The sequence below is a fragment of the Pongo abelii genome, chromosome 1, assembly GCF_028885655.2.
Source record: "Pongo abelii isolate AG06213 chromosome 1, NHGRI_mPonAbe1-v2.0_pri, whole genome shotgun sequence".
NCBI classification, from domain to species: Eukaryota; Metazoa; Chordata; class Mammalia; order Primates; family Hominidae; genus Pongo; species Pongo abelii.
Window position 1 is genome coordinate 171,006,421 of NC_071985.2, and position 17,814 is coordinate 171,024,234.

Below are 17,814 nucleotides of genomic sequence, written 5' to 3' on the forward strand. Positions count from 1 at the left end.
AGTAATTGCTGACCTGAGGTGGAGGAGACCCCTGGTCTGAAGGAAGAGAAGGAACTCTCCCAACCCAAAGAGGGGGAGGCCACAGACCTGAAGAAAGAGGTGGAGAAAATCTCCTCATCCGAGGAAGAGGAGACAGTGAAACTGAAGGAAGAGGTGGAGAAAATCCCCCCACCTGAGGAGGAGACTATGGACCTGAAGGAAGAGAAGGAAGAGATCCCCCCACCTGAGGTGAGGGAGGCCACTGGCCTGAAGAAAAAGCGGGAAGAAATCCTCCCTCCAGAGGACGGGGAGGCCGCAGCCTTGTCCTCTGTGCCTAAGGAACAGTTAGAGACGTTTGCATCTGTGGAAGAACCGACAAGCCTGCTTCTCTCTCAATCTGTGTTCCCCCTACAAACTGCTATCCCCCCTCATTCTGTGTTCCCCCCTTCAGAGGCATTTCCCCCTCAGGCCTCTGTCCCCCGTCACTCTGTGTTCCCCCCTCCGGAGGCATTTCCCTCTCAGGCCTCTGTCCCCCTTCACTCTGTGTTCCCCCCTCCGGAGGCATTTCCACCTCAGGCTGCTGTCCCCCCTCACTCTGTGTTCCCCCCTCTGGAGGCATTTCCCCCTCAGGCCTCTGTCCCCCCCTACTCTGTGTTCCCCCCTCCAGAGGCATTTCCCCCTCAGGCCTCTGTCCCCCCTCACTCTGTGTTCCCCCCTCCAGAGGCATTTCCCCCTCAGGCTGCTGTGCCCCCTCACTCTGTGTTCCCCCCTCCAGAGGCATTTCCCCCTCAGGCTGCTGTCCCCCCTCATTCTATGTTCCCCCCTCCAACGGCACTCACTCATTCCATGTTTCCTTCTGCCCATGGGTTTCCCCCTCACTGTTTCTCCAACAGGGTTCTCCCTCTGATGTGAATTTCCTTAATTTGTGCCACCTTCCCCACTGTTTTCCTTTAAGAAGATATTTATTCTCATGTACTCTCTTGTGCTTTGCCTCCATGTTGCATTTAATAACTTAGGGTAAAAGGAACATTAAACTTAAGTAGAACTATATGTTCTACAGTGAAATATTGTGTATTTATTAAGCTTTCTAAATGAGTAATAAAGTAGAGGTCTTTACTGCATGGACCTAGGTTGAGTATCTTTCTTTAAAAACAGGTTTAGGTATTATGTTTTGGAGAATTGAGAAGTCAAAATAATTTCCAGATAAGTAAGATATTACAATGCATAAAAGCTTGAGCTCCTTGCTTAGAACTTTCCTAAAGGTTCCTGCAAAAGAACAAGATTAGCCCTTAGACTTATTAGGACCCAAGCCTTTCAGTACCAAATCTGAAATTTAGCACTGGCTGGGTGTGGTGGCTCATGCCTATAATCCTAGCACTTTGGGAGGCTGAGGTTGGAGGATCGCTTGAGCCTGGCAGATCAAGGCTGCTCTGAGCCATGATTTTGCCACTGTACTCCAGCCTGGGGGACAGAGTGAGACCCCGTCTCAAAAAAACAACACACCACACACACACGCAAAACATAAAAATCCTCAGCACTTACACACAGCTGGACCCTCAACCTACGGTGCACACATGTTGAAAACAAACAGGAAGGCTGTAAAGTTAAGGTGATCCCTGAGAAAGCTGGCATCTTAAGATGGGGACACATTACAGAAACACACACACACACACACACACACACACACACACACACAAAAAGCCCATGCCTGGCCTTTGGTGTAACTTACTGAAATAGAAAGCACAGCTGCTTAAAGTTTTTGTCTAGAATCTAGTGACCCTGATTTTAGTGACACCAGAATATATTGATTTTTATGTGTCTTAAAAATTTAATGATCAGGCTGGGTGTGGTGGCTCACACCTGTAATCCCAGCACTTTGGGAGGCCGAGATGGGCGGATCACTTGAGGTCAGAAGTTCAAGACCAGCCTGACCAACATGGAGAAACCCCATCTCTACTAAAAGTACAAAATCAGCTGGGCGTGGCAGCGTAAGCCTGTAATCCCAGCTCAGCTACTCAGGAGGCCGAGGCAGGAGAATCACTTAAACCCAGGAGGCAGAGGTTGCAGTGAGCTAGAGATTGCACCATTGCATTCCAGTCTGGGTAACAAGAGCGAAACTCTGTCTCAAAAAAAACAAAACAAACAAAAAAATCTAATGGTCTGAAGTGTGAAGCACTTGGAGTAAAATTCGAAAAGGGCAAACTGACTTCTTCCAGCCACATCACCACCTAGTGGCACACACCTCAAATGCCACCTGGAAAACCACTCCACTTCCAGGATTTTATAAAGGAATTTTAGTATCCTCTATCTTCAAGCCTATGTTATTACAATGAAAGTAATAAGATACCACTTAGTATTTACCATTTGCAACACATTGTATTTATTAGACACTTTACATCACACCTCATTTAATCCTCAGAGCAACCTTTTTAAGAAAGGAGCTCCACAGTCCCTGTTTTAGAGGAATAGAAGGTTAGACTTTAGTAAAAGGATTCAAACTCAAGACTTCCTGACACTACAGCCTACCTCTGCTACCTAACCTGGGCTAGGTCTTCATTTCAATTCTCAAACCTTAGGTCTTTGTCCTTTTCCTGCAGTTTATCACTCTCTTCATGGCATTAATTTGGCTTTTTTTTTTTTTTTTTTTGAGACAGTCTCGCTCTGTCACCCAGGATGGAGTGCAGTGGCGCGATCTCAGCTCATTGCAACCTCTGCCTCCCGAGTTCAAGCAATTCTCCTGCCTCAGCCTCCTGAGTAGCTGGGATTACAGGCATGCGCTACTATGCCTGGCTCATTTTTATATTTTCAGTAGAGAGGGGGTTTCACCACGTTGGCCAGGCTGGTCTTGAACTCCTGACCTGAAGCAATCCCCCCACCTCGGCCTCCCAAAGTGCTGGGATTACAGGCGTGAGCCACCACACCTGGCCTAAGCATTAGTTGGCTTTTTATTTGCAAACCCTGTAGACTACTTTTCTTACCCCTGGCTGCATATTAGAATCACACGAGAAATTTTAAAATCATCTGATGTCCATGCCATATCCCAGAAAAATTAAGTCTGAACCTCTGGGGTGGGGCCCAGGAACAGGTATTAAAATCTGTGATTTTATTATGCAACTAAGGTAAAGACCTAATAGCAGATCATTCCTTTAGTGATACTCACATAGGCCATGACACGCCTGCTCTGCACCCTCAATGACACACCTTTTCCATTTCCAACCCTGGGTAAGCCATCCATCTTCCTCCCCTACTGGAATTTTTCTGGACTACATTGGTAACTGTGCTGATCTGTTCCCTATTAGTTCATGTCCTTCAGCTTGATTGGAATGGCTCAGCAACTCCATGTGAGCAGCACTGAGGAGGTATCTGCTCTGAGCGAGGCCCTGCACCTGAGGCACAGACACAGATTTCTCCAGCTTTGGAGAACCATGGTCTGGAAGGACATCAACATCCAGGCACTCCCTATTCTTGGATGGAGAGTTTCTAAACAAAGGATTTTCCAAAATTTATAAAGAAAAGAGGCCGGGCATGGTGGCTCACACCAGTAATCCCAGCACTTTGGGAGGCCGAGGCGGGCGGATCACCTAAGGTGAGGAGTTCGAGACCAGCCTGACCAACATGGCGAAACCCTGTCTCTACTAAAAATACAAAATTAGCTGGGCGTGGCGGCACATGCCTGTAATCCCAGCTACTCAGGAGGCTGAGGCAGGAGAATCGCTTGAACCTGGGAGGTGGAAGTTGCAGCGAGCCAAGATCACGCCATTGAACTCTAGCCTGGGCAACAAGAGCAAAACTCCATCTCAAAAAGAAAAAAGAAAAAAAAAAAAAAGAGAGAGGGCTGGGTGCGATGGCTCACGCCTGTAATCCCAGCACTTTGGGAGGCTGAGGTGGGACAGTCTCTTGAGTGCAGGAGTTAGAGGCCAATAATAAGACCTTGTCTCTCTCTAAAAAAAAAAAAAAAGACAAGAGTAGGGTTAGAAGGGTGTTTCAGATGAAGAGAATAACATGGGGAGAACTTTATTCATCCCTAAATAATGCTCTACTCCACTGGGTCTGAGGCATGGGATCTGAATTAGCAGCATCACCAATACCTAGGAGCTTGTTAGAAGAAATGCAAAATTGGCTGGGCACGGTGGCTCACGCCTGTAATCTCAGCACTTTGGGAGGCCAAGGCAGGTGGATCACCTGAGGTCAGGAGTTCGAGACCAGCCTGGTCAACATGGTGAAACCCTGTCTCTACTAAAATACAAAAATTAGCTGGGCATGGTGGTGGGTGCCTGTGGTCCCAGCTACTGGGGAGGCTGATGCAGGAGAATCGCTTGAACCCAGGAGGTGGAGGCTCAGTGGAGCCGAGATTGTGCCACTGCACTCCAGCCTGGGTTTCAGAGCGCAACTCTGTCTCAAAAAAAAAAAAAAAAAAAGAAAAGAAATGCAAATTCTTGAATCCCATGCCACTCCCGCAAAATCAGAAATGCTGGGGGAGCCCTCCAGGTGTTTCCGGAGCATGCTAAAGTTTGAGAAGCACCATTCTACTCAAATCTGTTTAGCTGCTTTTCAAATGGACCTATATTCTTGGTTCTTTTCTATTCTTTTTTCTCGAGACAGTGTCTCACTCTCGACTAGGCTGGACTGCAGTGGTGCAATCTCAGCTACTGCAACCTCCACCCTCCGGGTTCAAGCTATTCTCCTGCCTCAGCCTCCCAAGTAGCTGGGACTACAGGTGCGTGCCAACACACCCAGCTACTTTTTGTATTTTCAGTAGAGATGGGATTTCACCATGTTGGCCCGGCTGGTCTCAAACTCCTGACCTCAAGTGATCCACCTGCCTTGGCCTCCCAAAAATGCTGGGATTACAGGTATGAGCCACCACACCTGGCCATATTCTATTTTTTCTAAATATTTCTTTTTTGTGTGTACATAATAAAAAATTAAATAGTACAGTACATGATAAAAAAAATTCAACACTTGCCCTCCCTAGAAGCACACTGAACTTTTCTCTTTTTAATTCTAAAGAATAAGCTAAATAATATTCTTATATGCCTATTTTGAAATCTACTATCTTGGTGTCCACTGACTCCATACTCTAAGAGATGAAAATTTAGCTTGCCAAACTCTTCCACTTAACTGTTACCTCATTTTTAAGTTCTACTTGTTTCCTATGTTTTAAAAATCTACTCAATCCTCTGTAGTTCTAATACTTTCCAACAACTTTTTATCTCACTTAAAAAAAATCACACTTATTCACTTATGTAATTTTTTTTTTTTTTTAAATTTTGAGACAGGGTCTCACTCTGTCATCCAGGCTGGAGTGCAGTGGCACAATCTTGGCTCACTGCAACTTCTGCCCCCCGGGCTCAAGCAATCCTCCCACCCCAGCCTCGCCAGTAGCTGGGACTGCAAGTGCATGCCACTATGCACGACTAATTTTTGTATTTTTTTGTAGAGACGGGGTCTCACCATGTTGCCCAAGCTGGTCTCAAACTTCTGGGCTCAAGCGATCTGCCAGCCTCGACCTCCCAAAGTGCTGGGATTATAGGTGTGAGCCACTGCACCCGGCCCATTTATATAATTTTAAAAGTCAAAATGATTCTATAGTATTTAATGAAAGAGTCCTTGCTCCTTTACCCCCATTACAGATTCTTACTTCCTAAAAGCAACTACTTTCAGCCGTTTCTCCTAGTATTTGCTTCCATATTCACGTCTCCCAGGCCAGAATGCAGTGGCGAGATCTCGGCTCACTACAACCTCTGCCCCTGGGGTTCAAGCGACTCTCCCGCCTCAGCCTCCTGAGCAGACAGGATTACAGAGGTGCACCACCACACCTGGCTACTTTTTTGTATTTTTAGTAGAGACAAGGTTTCTCTATGTTGGCCAGGCTGTGCTTCCATATTCTTAAATAACAGTTTTACTTCTATTTCTTGATTTAAAAATTTTTGATATCTAATCACTTCTTATTGTGGAAGATAAAGATTTAACTCACGTTTTCCTTCTATCAAAACACCACAAATCCCCATGCTACTAATAATTCATTCAGCCGGGCATGGTGGCTCATGCCTGTAATCCCAGAACTTTGGGAGGCCAAAGCAGGCAGATCATTTGAGGTCAGGAGTTTGAGACCAGCCTGGCCAACATGATGAAATCCCATCTCTACTGAAAATACAAAATTAGCCAGGTATGGTGGTGCATGCTTGTAGTCCCAGCTACTTGGGAGGCTGAGGCAGGAGACTTGCTTGAACCCGGGGGGCGGAGGTTGCAGTGCACTCCAGCCTGGACAACAGAGCGAGACCCCATCTCAAAAAAATAAAATAAAATAAAATAATAATTCATTCATCCTAATGTTTGGTTATATTGGTTTTTATTATTATGACATTATAGTTACATAATGTTATCATTTACTTATTTAGAGCTGGGATCTCACTCTGTCGCCCAAGCTGAGTGCAGTGCTATAATCATAGCTCACTGCAGCCTCAAACTCTTGGGCTCAAGTGATCTTCCTGCCTCATCCTCCGAGCAGCTAGTTTCTATGTGCTTTTTTTTTTTGAGATGGAGTCTGACTCTTGTAGCCCATGCTGGGGTGCAATGGGGTGATCTTGGCTGACTGCAACCTCCACCTCCCGGGTTCAAGCAATTCTCCTGCCTTAGCCTCCTGAGTAGCTGGGATTACAGGCATGCGCTACCACACCTGGCTAATTGTGTCTTCTTATTTATTTGTGAGGAACACAGAGCTGAACAAATTATATCTATGCGTGAAAATATCAATAATACTAGATTTTGCTAAGGGAGAGGGACTTTTTTCTGGTCAGTTACCATTTGAAGTAGGATCCTCCTAAGGTCTTTGTAATTCAAAGTCCTGGGCTCCGCACTGAAGAGCTGCACTGTACTGCCTCTAGGGGTCAGCATAATGTGAAGGATGAGCAAGCACAGCCACCCATTTCAGAAAGCAAAGGATTTGTAGGGTGGAGGAAGAAATACAGGTAACTGTGTAGGTTTCCACTGAAAGTGAGGACCAGGAGTTGAGGGGAAGCAGATTCTATGCCCAGTCCGCACAGTGTTTTGGTTTGTGTTCAATAGAAAATCAGGGACCCAAATAATTTAATAATATTTGGCCTATCACATAAACTCCCTTGAAATTAATGACAGGATTTTCTTTTCTTTCTTTTAAAATTTTAACTTAAAGACTAGTGTGATAGTAAACTGACAGGATTTTCATTATACCCCTCATACATACTGAAAGCCACTTACTTTTTAAATGTCTGTTTGGACACTTTGGACATACACCACAGAGATGTTAAACACCACAAATTGCTTCTCCCAAATGTAATGGTTTTTCTTTTTCTTTTTTTTTTTTGAGACAGTCTTGTTCTGTCACCCAGGTGCCATCTCAGCTCACTGCAAGCTCCGCCTCCCAGGTTCACACCATTCTCCTGCCTCAGCCTCCCGAGTAGCTGGGACTACAGGCGCCCACCACCACGCCCGGCTAATTTTTTGTATTTTTAGTAGAGACGGGGTTTCACCATGTTAGCCAGGATGGTCTCAATCTCCTGACCTCGTGATCCACCCGCCTCGGCCTCCCAAAGTGCTGGGATTACAGGTGTGAGCCACTGTGCCCAGCAGTTTTTCTTTTTTTCTACTTTTTTTATTATTAAAATTAAATTTTTATTTATTTATTTATTTTTTTTGTAGAGATGGGGTATCATACCATGTCGCCCAGGCTGGTCTCAAAACTCCTGGGCTCAAGCAATTCTCCTGCCTTGGCCTCCCAGAGTGTTGGGATTATAGGCGTGAGCCACTGTGCCCAGCTATGTAATGGTTTTTCAATTTGAACTTCTTATGTATTTTTTATTTATTTTGAGCCAGGATCTCACTCTGCTGCCCAGGCAGGAATGCAGTGGCACAACAGTGGCTCACCGTAGCCTCCAACTCTTGGGCTGAAGCCATCCTCCTGCTTCAGTCTCTTGAGTAGCTAAGACTACAGGCACACACCACCACGCCGGGCTAACTTTTTAACTTTTTTGTAGAGATGGGGTCTTGCTATGGCCTAGGCTGGTCTTGAACTGCTGGCCTCAAGTGATCCTCCTGCTTCAGCCTCCCAAAGTGCTGGGACTATAGGTGTGAGCCACTGCACTCAGCCCAAACTTCTTATTTTAAGGCTAGAATGATGAGTGGCTAGCTGGCCCTCTCTCTAAAGTAGTAAATGGTGGGCTTTATTCTTTATACCTATAAACTAATTTATTTTATTTTATTTTATTTTATTTTTGAGACAGTCTCACTCTGTCACCCAGGCTGGAGTACAGTGGAGCAATCTTGGCTCACTGCAACCTCCTTCTCCCAGGTTCAAGTGATTCTCCTGCCTCATCCTCCTGAGTAGATGGGATTACAGGCACCCACCACCATGCCTGGCTAATTTTTGTACTTTTAGCAGAGACGGGGTTTCACCATGTTGTCCAGGCTGGTCTCGAACTCCTGACCTCAGGTGATCTGCCTGCCTCAGCCTCCCAAAGTGCTAGGATTACAGGCATGGGCCACCACGCATGGCCACCTATAAACCATTTTACCTCTGCAGACGTATGGTAAGCATACATTTCTGGGGAAACTCATTAATGAAACTCACTGGCAGTATGCTGCCTCTCAGTCACTGCATGGTGTCAATCTCAGAGACATTTGAAGGGCTAAAATATAAGCAGGGGTAATTAACAGCACACTTTGCTTTTACATCCTGGTATATTTCCTTGTGCCTCTGAACAATACAGCTGGAGACCACAGCTGATAAACAATTGTCTGTCTTGGTTGATGACTGCTATGCATAAGAATTTAACAGTGTTGGCAATCTATGCTAAAGGAAAAAGACCATTGTATTTTTCCTCTTCCTTTAAGGGGAAAAGAAGAAACAGCACTTGGGCAATTCAGTAACAGTCTTTGGGCATAAGAAAAGAAATCATTTCTTATTCCTTACAAACTCTGATTTACAAAAGAACACTGGAAACTAAAAGCCGTGTTGATTTATCATGTGAAGCAGAGAGTAATTTTTCTCCCCTTGTTATGCTTTCATATAATCATGCTCACTGCCTGTATGGGTGGCATTAAAGAATTTCTGAATAAAAATAATAATTTCTTGCTTTCAACCTTTATAATTCACATCAGCAAGCACCCTGCTGGGTGGCGATGCCTACTGCCAGTGACGCTCAATCTTTTTTGCATGCCACTTATCTGCCTCGCGCAGCTGCGTGCTCCATTGATCGCAATACCTGCAGGATAATGCACCCGTAGGCGTTCTTCAGCAGATTAACCACATCCGCGTGAGACAGCCCATCCAAAGGTTGCCCATTAATGCTGACAATCCGATCTCCAACCTGGAAGTACAAAAGTGACAGAAAATCACTATCATTAAGAAAAATTAAATTTGAGAAGAATGCTTAAAATTCTTTGCGAGTCCTATTTCCCATTTGTGGCTATTGTGGGGATTCTGCGTTACTACTGTGTATGCATGTTCAAGAAGCATGAGGAATTTTTTTGGCTTTCCCCAAATACAGACAAATCAGAGCAACAAGAAGGGGGTCACATCTGATTATTAAAAGGCACAGTAGGCCACTTTTGTATTTTGGTAATGGTGGTGTTTCATACATCCATTTGCCAGTAATAGCGAGGTGTACACATTAACTGTTCAATAAAGTTCTAATGAGGAAGCCAAATATTTTCTGCTTTATTTTTCTACTAAAGTTAAGATTAAGGGGCAACAAGGGGGAGAAATCATAAAAATAGTCATTCTTTTGATTGAGGGAAGACTCTAAGGTCAAATGTCTCTCCGTTGAGAGCTGATTTTGGGTGGAATGAGGTGCTTAAAAGGGTAAAGGAGGGTTTGCAAAGGGGCTGCAATTTCTTCTTTTATGGAGAAGCTTTGATACAAATAATATTTTTATGTGCCTGGGGACCTAATGAATTTCTAAAGGTATAAAGCTTCTCTAATGCATCTTGCCCTCAGCCTGGGTCTCTGATGGCTACTGGAATTCCAACTTTAAACAAGGTGCCCAGGGCAACTTCCTCTCCCACCCCAACACATGTTGTTAGTCCTTCAACCAGTTCTCTCGTTTACTTTAAGCTTCTGTGTCCGTGCGGCCACTCCGCTAGCCTGAATCATGGCAATAAATATAGGGATATCTCCTAAGGGACTTCCTCTTCCTCCAGCAATACTGATTCCAAGGGCATCACTGAGCTCCTAAAAAAGGAAGAAAACATAATGCTTATATATTTAATAAAGAGCCACAAACTGACTATCCCCAGATAGCTGTTGAACAAAATCCCTCCATGAGGTAGGAGGCCAGGATAACACAGGAGTTAAATGTGGAACCTTTGGAGTAGACAGCTCTAGCTCTTTTTTTTTTCAGTTTCGCTCTTGTTGTCCAGACTGGAGTGCAATGGCACGATCTCAGGTCACTGCAACTTCTGCCTCCCGGGTTCAAGCGATTTTCCTGCCTCAGCCTCCTGAGTAGCTAGGATTACAAGTTTGCGCCACCACACTTGGCTAATTTTTTGTATTTTTAGTAGGGACAGGGCTTCACCATGTTGGCCAGGCTGGTCTTGAACTCCTGACCTCAGGTGATCCACCCGCCTTGGCCTCTCAGAGTGCTGGGATTACAGGCGTGAGCCACCCTGCTCGGCCCCAGCTCTAGCTCTTAATTAGCTGTGGGGTCTTGGGGGAAGTTACTTAACCTTGTGAAAGTTGTCAGAATCAAAATGGAGTCATTTGTGACAAAAAAAAAAAATTCCTTACCAATAGATCCTCGAAAGGCTATGAAGAAAGGGTTCTCAGGCTTGTATGCCTGATAACAAAAATTATTACAAAAGACTGCAAAAACCACAACTCTGCAGGAAGGACATCACAACCTTTCATAAAAAAATACTTCTACAAGTGCATCTGTCCAGCAGATGCCTGTCCAGCCTTGGGCTGTGTGTCACCCCTGTTATTAATCTTTGTAGCCAAGGATAATTATCTCAAAATAATTATATATTTCTCATTTTGTCCTCTAAAACCTTTTATTTTCCTTACCTCCCTGAATATGCACATAGTCTACTATGGCCCGCATATTCCCATTCCTGAATAAACACCATTTTCCTTTAGAGAGCCTCTCTGTTTGTTATTTAGGCTGACTACCTCTTAAAGTCTCCATCTCTATGTATAAAATGAGAAGAATACTACATACCTGACAGTGTTGCTCTGAGCATTAAATGAGATAGTATGGCACAGTCATGACCTACAGAAAAGGCTCAATAAAAGGCAATAGCAGGAGTAAATTAAACACACACACACACACACACACACAACACCCTATGCAGCTCCTTAGTTTAGTGGCCAATTCTGATGCAGACTTGGCAAGTATGTTCTCATATGGTGTTTATGATTAAACTGCCACACATACTATGCTCTTCTGGGTGTGAACAAACACATTTGGCTTTAAAAGACTGCGTTAAAACAAAGGATCTGAGAGGACACCCACTGTAGTGACAACAGTTTGAAGACAGACATAAAATGTGGCTGAAAATGTTCCCCAAGACAGACTCTGGTGAAGAGACTTGGCTCTAGTCCAGTTTTTTCCCCACATTAGTATCATAGGGTTAATATTTTTAAAATCACTAAAAGAACAAATGACAAGTTCCAGTTCTGGTATGGCAGCATAGGCACGTGACAGAGTATCTCTCCTGCTGGTTACAATCAAGATGTCTAGTCAAAATGTAAAAAACAACTACCTGTGGCCTCTGAAACAAAAAGAAACCAAATAAAGTGTGGTGGAGAGTCAAAACTTGGAGAAATGGCAGCAGCGGGGGAAGTTCCCAGTTTTATTTTTTTTCCCGGCAGCTGTACCCTGAAGGTGATTCCCAGTCAAGGAGCTGGAAAGGTATGGTGAATGCTAACATTCAGATAGAAATTCCATCCTTCTGGGCAGAAGAATCAAGAAAAAGAGGGAAAGAGAAGAAAAGCAGAGAAGAGGAAGCTGAAGAAAACTAATCCTCAATTCTGTTTGTGAACCCACAGAACTCTCAGGCTACATATGTGTGGGACAGACCCAAACCAGCATAGCAGAAGTTTAGAGGCTGGGTATGGTGGCTCACTCCTGTAATCCCAGCACTTTGGGAGGATGAGGTTGGTGGATCACTTGAGGTCAGGAGTTTGAGACCAGCCAGACCAGCATGGCGAAACCCTGTCTCTACTGAAAATACAAAAAATTAGCTGGGCGTGGTGGCACGCACCTGTAATCTCAATTACTTGGGAGGCTGAGGGAGGAGAATGACTTGAACCTGGGAAGTGGAGGTTTCAGTGAGCCGAGATTGCACCACTGCACTCCAGCCTCGGTAACAGAGCGAGACTCTGTCTCAGGAAAAATAAAGAAAGAAATTTCTGCTTGGATCACGTGTGGTAGAACAGGGTAGGTAGGAGCAGGCTTTATTACAAAAACCTGTAAAAACAAGTGGCTGAAATGACTAAAGAAATATAAAAGAGTATTATTTTTGAAATCTTAGAGGAGAAGTTTATGCAATAATTTTTTGGCTTTGTTTAAATCCATCATGATGTTTCCTTAATTTATCTATAATTATGTATACTGTTGGTACATTTAACTTCCCCATCATAGGAACATTTGAGTTGTTACTCTGCTGGAAAAATACCAGGAACAAATAAGGCAGATTTAGTCAAAGCTGTAGCTAATAACAACAGAAGCCACTTCCTGGGCATTCCTGATGCGCTAGGTGCTATGCTAAAGACATTACATTCATGACCTCACGTAATCCACACAATAATATTTACCTTTGAGGTAAGTTAGTGTTATCACCCCCATTCTACAGATGAGAAAATTGAGGTTGACTTGCTAACTATTATAGAGCTAACGGCTTTTTTTTTTTTTTTTTTCTTTTTGAGACAGGGTTTTACTCTGTCACCCAGGCTGGAGTGCAATGGCATGATCACGGCTCACTGCAGCCTCAACCTCCTGAGCTCAAGCGATCCTCCCACTTCAGCCTCCCAAATAGCTGGGAGCTGGAACCACAGGCATGCACCACCATGCCTGGCTAATTTAAAAAAAAATTATTTGTAGAGACAGAGTTTCCCCATGTTGCCCAGGCTGGTCTCAAACTCCTGGGCTCAGTGATCCTGCCACCTCGGCCTCCCACAATGCTGGGATTACAGGTATGAGTCACCGCACCCAGTTGTACAGCTAATGTACAGGCTGAATTGGGTCCCCCTAAGATTCATATGTTGAAGCCCCAAGTACCAGAGCCTCAGAATGTGACTGTATTTGGAGATAGAGCCTTTAAAATGAGGCCAGGGTGTGCCCTAGTCCAATGTGACTGGTGTCCTTATAAGAAAAGATTAGGACATAGGAGAGACACCAGGGATGATGAATGACACACAAAAAAGGCCACGTGTGGCTACAGCAAGAAAGCGGACATCTGCAAGCCAAGGAGGGGGGCCTCAAGAAAAACCAAACCTGCAGACACCTTCATCTTGGATCTAGCCTTCAGAACTGTGAGCAAATAAATTCCCATTGTTTAAGCCACCCAGTCTGTGGTGTTTTATAACTGCAGATCTAGCAAACTAATGGAGCTAATAAATGGTAGAATGTCTTCAAACAGAGGTATCACTAAATCTAGAGAAGTAAGTTATGCTGGATATCACTTTACTGCAGCGGATTACCATGATTACAACAGGGTCAGTATTTCTTCTTGAACCCCTCATTTAGGTCAAAGTGAGCAAAATAAAAGTCTACTTTCAGCCGGGCCTGGTGGCTCATGCCTGTAATCCTACCACTTCAGAAGGCTGAGGTGGTCGGATCCATTGAGGGCAGGAGTTCGAGACCAGCCAGGCCAACATGGAGAAACTGCATCTCTACAAAAAATACAAAAATTAGCCGGGCGTGGTGGTGCGTGCCTGTAGTCTCAGTTACTTGGGAGGCTGAGGCATGAGAATTGCTTGAACCTGGGAGGTGGAGGTTGCAGTGAGCTGAGATTGCGCCACTGCATTCCAGCCTGGACGACACAGTGACTCCACCTCAAAAAGAAAAAGAAAAAGAAAAAAAGAGTCTACTTTCATTAGATATCATCACACAGGAGTCTGAAAATCAGGGTTCGACAAATTTATGAACTGAAATACATCTTACATAATCTTCTCAAAAGGGGAATTTAGCAACATGTACAAAAGCCTCTAATAACAAGCTTGGCTTTTGACCCCAAAATTTCATTTCTAGGAATTAATCCTGAGGAAGCTACTCACGATTTGGGCAAAAATATAAAGATGTTTTACTATAAAAGATAGCAAAAATTGAGAAATATGCTAATTGTTCAATAATAGGAAACTGGTTAAGAAACTTATAGCACATTTGGCCGGGCACGGTGCCTCACGCCTGTAATCCCAGCACTTTGGGAGGCCAAGGCAGGTGGATCACAAGGTCAGGAGATCGAGACCATCCTGGCTAACACGGTGAAACTCCGTCTCTACTAAAAATACAAAAAATTAGCTGGGCGTGGTGGCGGGCGCCTGTAGTCCCAGGTACTCAGGAGGCTGAGGCAGGAGAATGGCGTGAACCCGGGAGGCGGAGCTTGCAGTGAGCCGAGATTGCGCCACTGCATTCCAGCCTGGGTGAGAGAGCAAGACTCTGTCTCAAAAAAAAAAAAAAAAAAAAAGAAACTTATAGCACATTCATAAGATGGAGTACTATGAAATTGATAAAAATCATACTATGTGTTCTCAAAAAATACTTATTTAGTATGTGCCACATGATACCATTTTTGTTTTATAAAACTTTACATGTACAGGTTAAAAGACTAAGATTGAAAAAATAAATAAATAAAAATAAAACTTACACACAGGCACAGAATATAGTGGATGAGATTTGCCAAAAAATTCATAGAGGTCATCTCTGTGCTCTACTGTACTTTTCTAAGTCTATTTATTGATGTTATTTAGACCATATTTTTATCTCAGTAACTTGAAAGAGCACACTTACAATCCAATAAACTGTATTGGGGAAAATGTACATTTAGAGCAAATCCAACACAAACCAGAAAAATATATACAGCAAAATGACTGACTTACCCTGTTTATCTCAACAGTCCTTGGTTCCATATCTGTGCCTATAAAGAAGCAACACAATTTACTTTTTAATATTAAAAAATAATATATTTAGGATATAATATTGTCCCATGAAAAAATTGTTTCATTTTCCAGGTCTTTCAAGAGAAGACACTAAAGCAAGCAGGTATTGTACCCTTCTCAGCATCCAAGCTGGTAGCCAAGTCACCAGGGGCCAATGTCCTCTTTTTTTTTTTTGACACAGAGTCTCACTTTGTCACCCAGGCTGGAGTGCAGTGGCACCATCTCAGCTCACTGCAACCTCTGCCTCCCAGATTCAAGCAATTCTCCTGTCTCTGCCTCCAAATAGCTGGGAATACAGGCGCCTGCCACCACGCCTGGCTAATTTTTGTATTTTTAGTAGAGACAGGGTTTCACCATGTTGGCCAGGCTGGTCTCAAACTCTTGACCTCAAGTGATCCACCTGCCTCGGCCTCCCAAAGTGTTGGGATTACAGGCGTGAGCCACCGTGCCCGGCCTGCTGTGTCCTCTATTTTAAAGAAGTGCTCTCTGTTTGAGATCAATGTGGCCATAATCATTTGGTCTGACAAAAGTTGATGGGCTATATAGCAGCAGCTGCCTGGAACATGGTGAGTAAATGCTTGGAGGACGAGTCATTTGTGTGTGTGTGTGTGTTTTTTTTTTTTTAGACAGAGTCTCACTCTGTTGCCCAGGCTGGGGTGCAGTGGTTCGATCTCAGCTCACTGCCATCTCTGCCTCTTGGGTTCAAGCGATTCTCCTGCCTCGGCCTCCCGAGTAGCTGGGATTACAGGCATGCGCCACCATGCCCGGCTAATTTTTGTATTTTTAGTAGAGGCGAGGTTTCTCCACGTTGGCCAGGCTGCTCTTGAACTCCTGACCTCAGGTGATCCGCCTGCCTCGGCCTCCCAAAGTGCTAGGATTACAGGTATGAGCCACCGGGCCCGGCTGAGTCATTTGTGTTTCATTGTACATTTTTTTCTACCTTAATCAAAGATAACCCTCCATTCAACAAAAGACTTAAAAGGACCCCTTGTCCCACCCTGCCCCCAAGCATATACACACTTTTTTTTTTCTTTTAACTGGCCCAACTTTCCCATAGAAGGTATACACACTTCTGACCTTTCTCCAGTGACCTATAATTTATTAATTTTCTCTTTGTAAATAATTTTATTTTACCACGCACTCCAGCTTTCTGCTTTTCTGTTTTTCAGGTGCTTTGTGTTGTGCCACTGAAGGAATTTCTTTTTTTTTTTCTGGAGACGGAGTCTTGCTCTGTCACCCAGGCTGGAGTGCAGTGGCACGATCTTGGCTCACTGCAACCTCCACCACCCCCGCCAGGTTCAAGCAATTCTCCTGCCTCAGCCTCCTGAGTAGCTGGGACTACAGGCGTGTGCCACCACGCCCGGCTAATTTTTTTGTATTTTAGTAGAGACGGGGTATCATGGGGTTAACCAGGATGGTCTTCATCTCCTGACCTCAGGAGATCCACCCACCACAGCCGTCCCAAAGTGCTGGGATTACAGGCGTGAGCCACCATGCCTGGCCACCACTGAAGGAATCTCTATGGCTTTCCTACCTTCAGAACAGGCCTTTCAGAAAGCTCAGCTTATGCGGCCAAGCTCAAACAATTAAAAAACATTTATATTAAAGAAGACCGGTTTTTAAAAAACAAATTTTTTTTTTTTTTTTTTTTTTTTTTAATTTGGGTAACAGGATAGTTTTGCTCTGGGTGTGTCCTTGTAATACCTGAATTTTTCTGGGAAGGATCTGAAACTCTTTTTGTGCCAACCAGGTTTTGCAGGCCAGTGATGACAGGAGCGAAGGAGGGATGACAGCTGCTGTGTGCGCTCTGCTGACTACCCTGAAAGAAAGACCCAGGGGTCACCTGTGTGCAGACACTGACTTGACCCCCAAAATGCATACTTATCCATTAGTGTGCCAATTACTGATGTCACCATAACCATCTAACAGAAACTTGTGAAGAGGCCGAGAAAGAAAACAAAAATCACTGACACTCTTCTCTTACTACCTCAACCCAATCCCATTTAGACATTTCCTCCATTGCTTTCTCCATTATATGTGCTTTTGTATATGGTTTCAATCACCAAGGAGGAGACCATACAATCATTTCAGCTGTTCTTGCTCCACATAAAATCAAAACCATTTTCCTAGGTTGCCACATAGTGTTTATGTATATATAGTCAGCTAATGGGCACTATGTTTCATGTGGGGTTACAGTCAACCTTACTACCCAAAATGTATTATGTATTTTGCTAAAACAAGTATAATAAGACCTTGATTAGCAGAAACCTGCCAAAATAGAACCCTCAATTGTGGGGAAAAAAGCACCAAATCTGAAGGGAAAAAGGCTTGTTTTAGGGATATGTAACATTTTTTTCTCAAAGATTTTCCTAGAATCAGTAATAATTTAGTCCAATCTGCTAGATCTCCATTACCTGTCCCTCTATTCATTTAAATGAATATGTGAGGTTAATACTGTGTAGTCTTTTAAGGCTAGTGGCTGTTCAACAAAAACTGTATACATAGTGAAGGGCCTTTCTTATGTAGACAACAATATTGCAAATAATGAATATTTTTTTCTACCAAATTATTCCGCATCAAAATTTTAAGCTAAGTCTAAGATCACTGTTATCAGTTCATAAATTATAATTTGGTCCATTTTCTTAACTCTGTGATGAAAGTTGTTTAATATTTTAATTCCTAAAATATGAAAACCTTCA

General features: G+C 43.8%; 1 protein-coding gene across 7 annotated transcripts in view; it reads right to left on the bottom strand.

The window, feature by feature from the left end:
- The window catches only part of PATJ (PATJ crumbs cell polarity complex component), a 436,090-nt gene that overhangs the window by 25,156 nt on the left and 393,120 nt on the right, over positions 1-17,814 (bottom strand). For all 7 annotated transcript variants that reach the window (XM_054533770.2, XM_054533763.2, XM_054533772.2 and 4 more), the window contains 4 exons: positions 16,820-16,934; positions 15,056-15,093; positions 10,067-10,189; positions 9,222-9,326 (listed from right to left, as the gene is read on the bottom strand). In XM_054533770.2, coding sequence (XP_054389745.1) covers positions 9,222-9,326; positions 10,067-10,189; positions 15,056-15,093; positions 16,820-16,934 — 381 coding nt within the window. The remainder of the gene's footprint in view (positions 1-9,221; positions 9,327-10,066; positions 10,190-15,055; positions 15,094-16,819; positions 16,935-17,814) is intronic.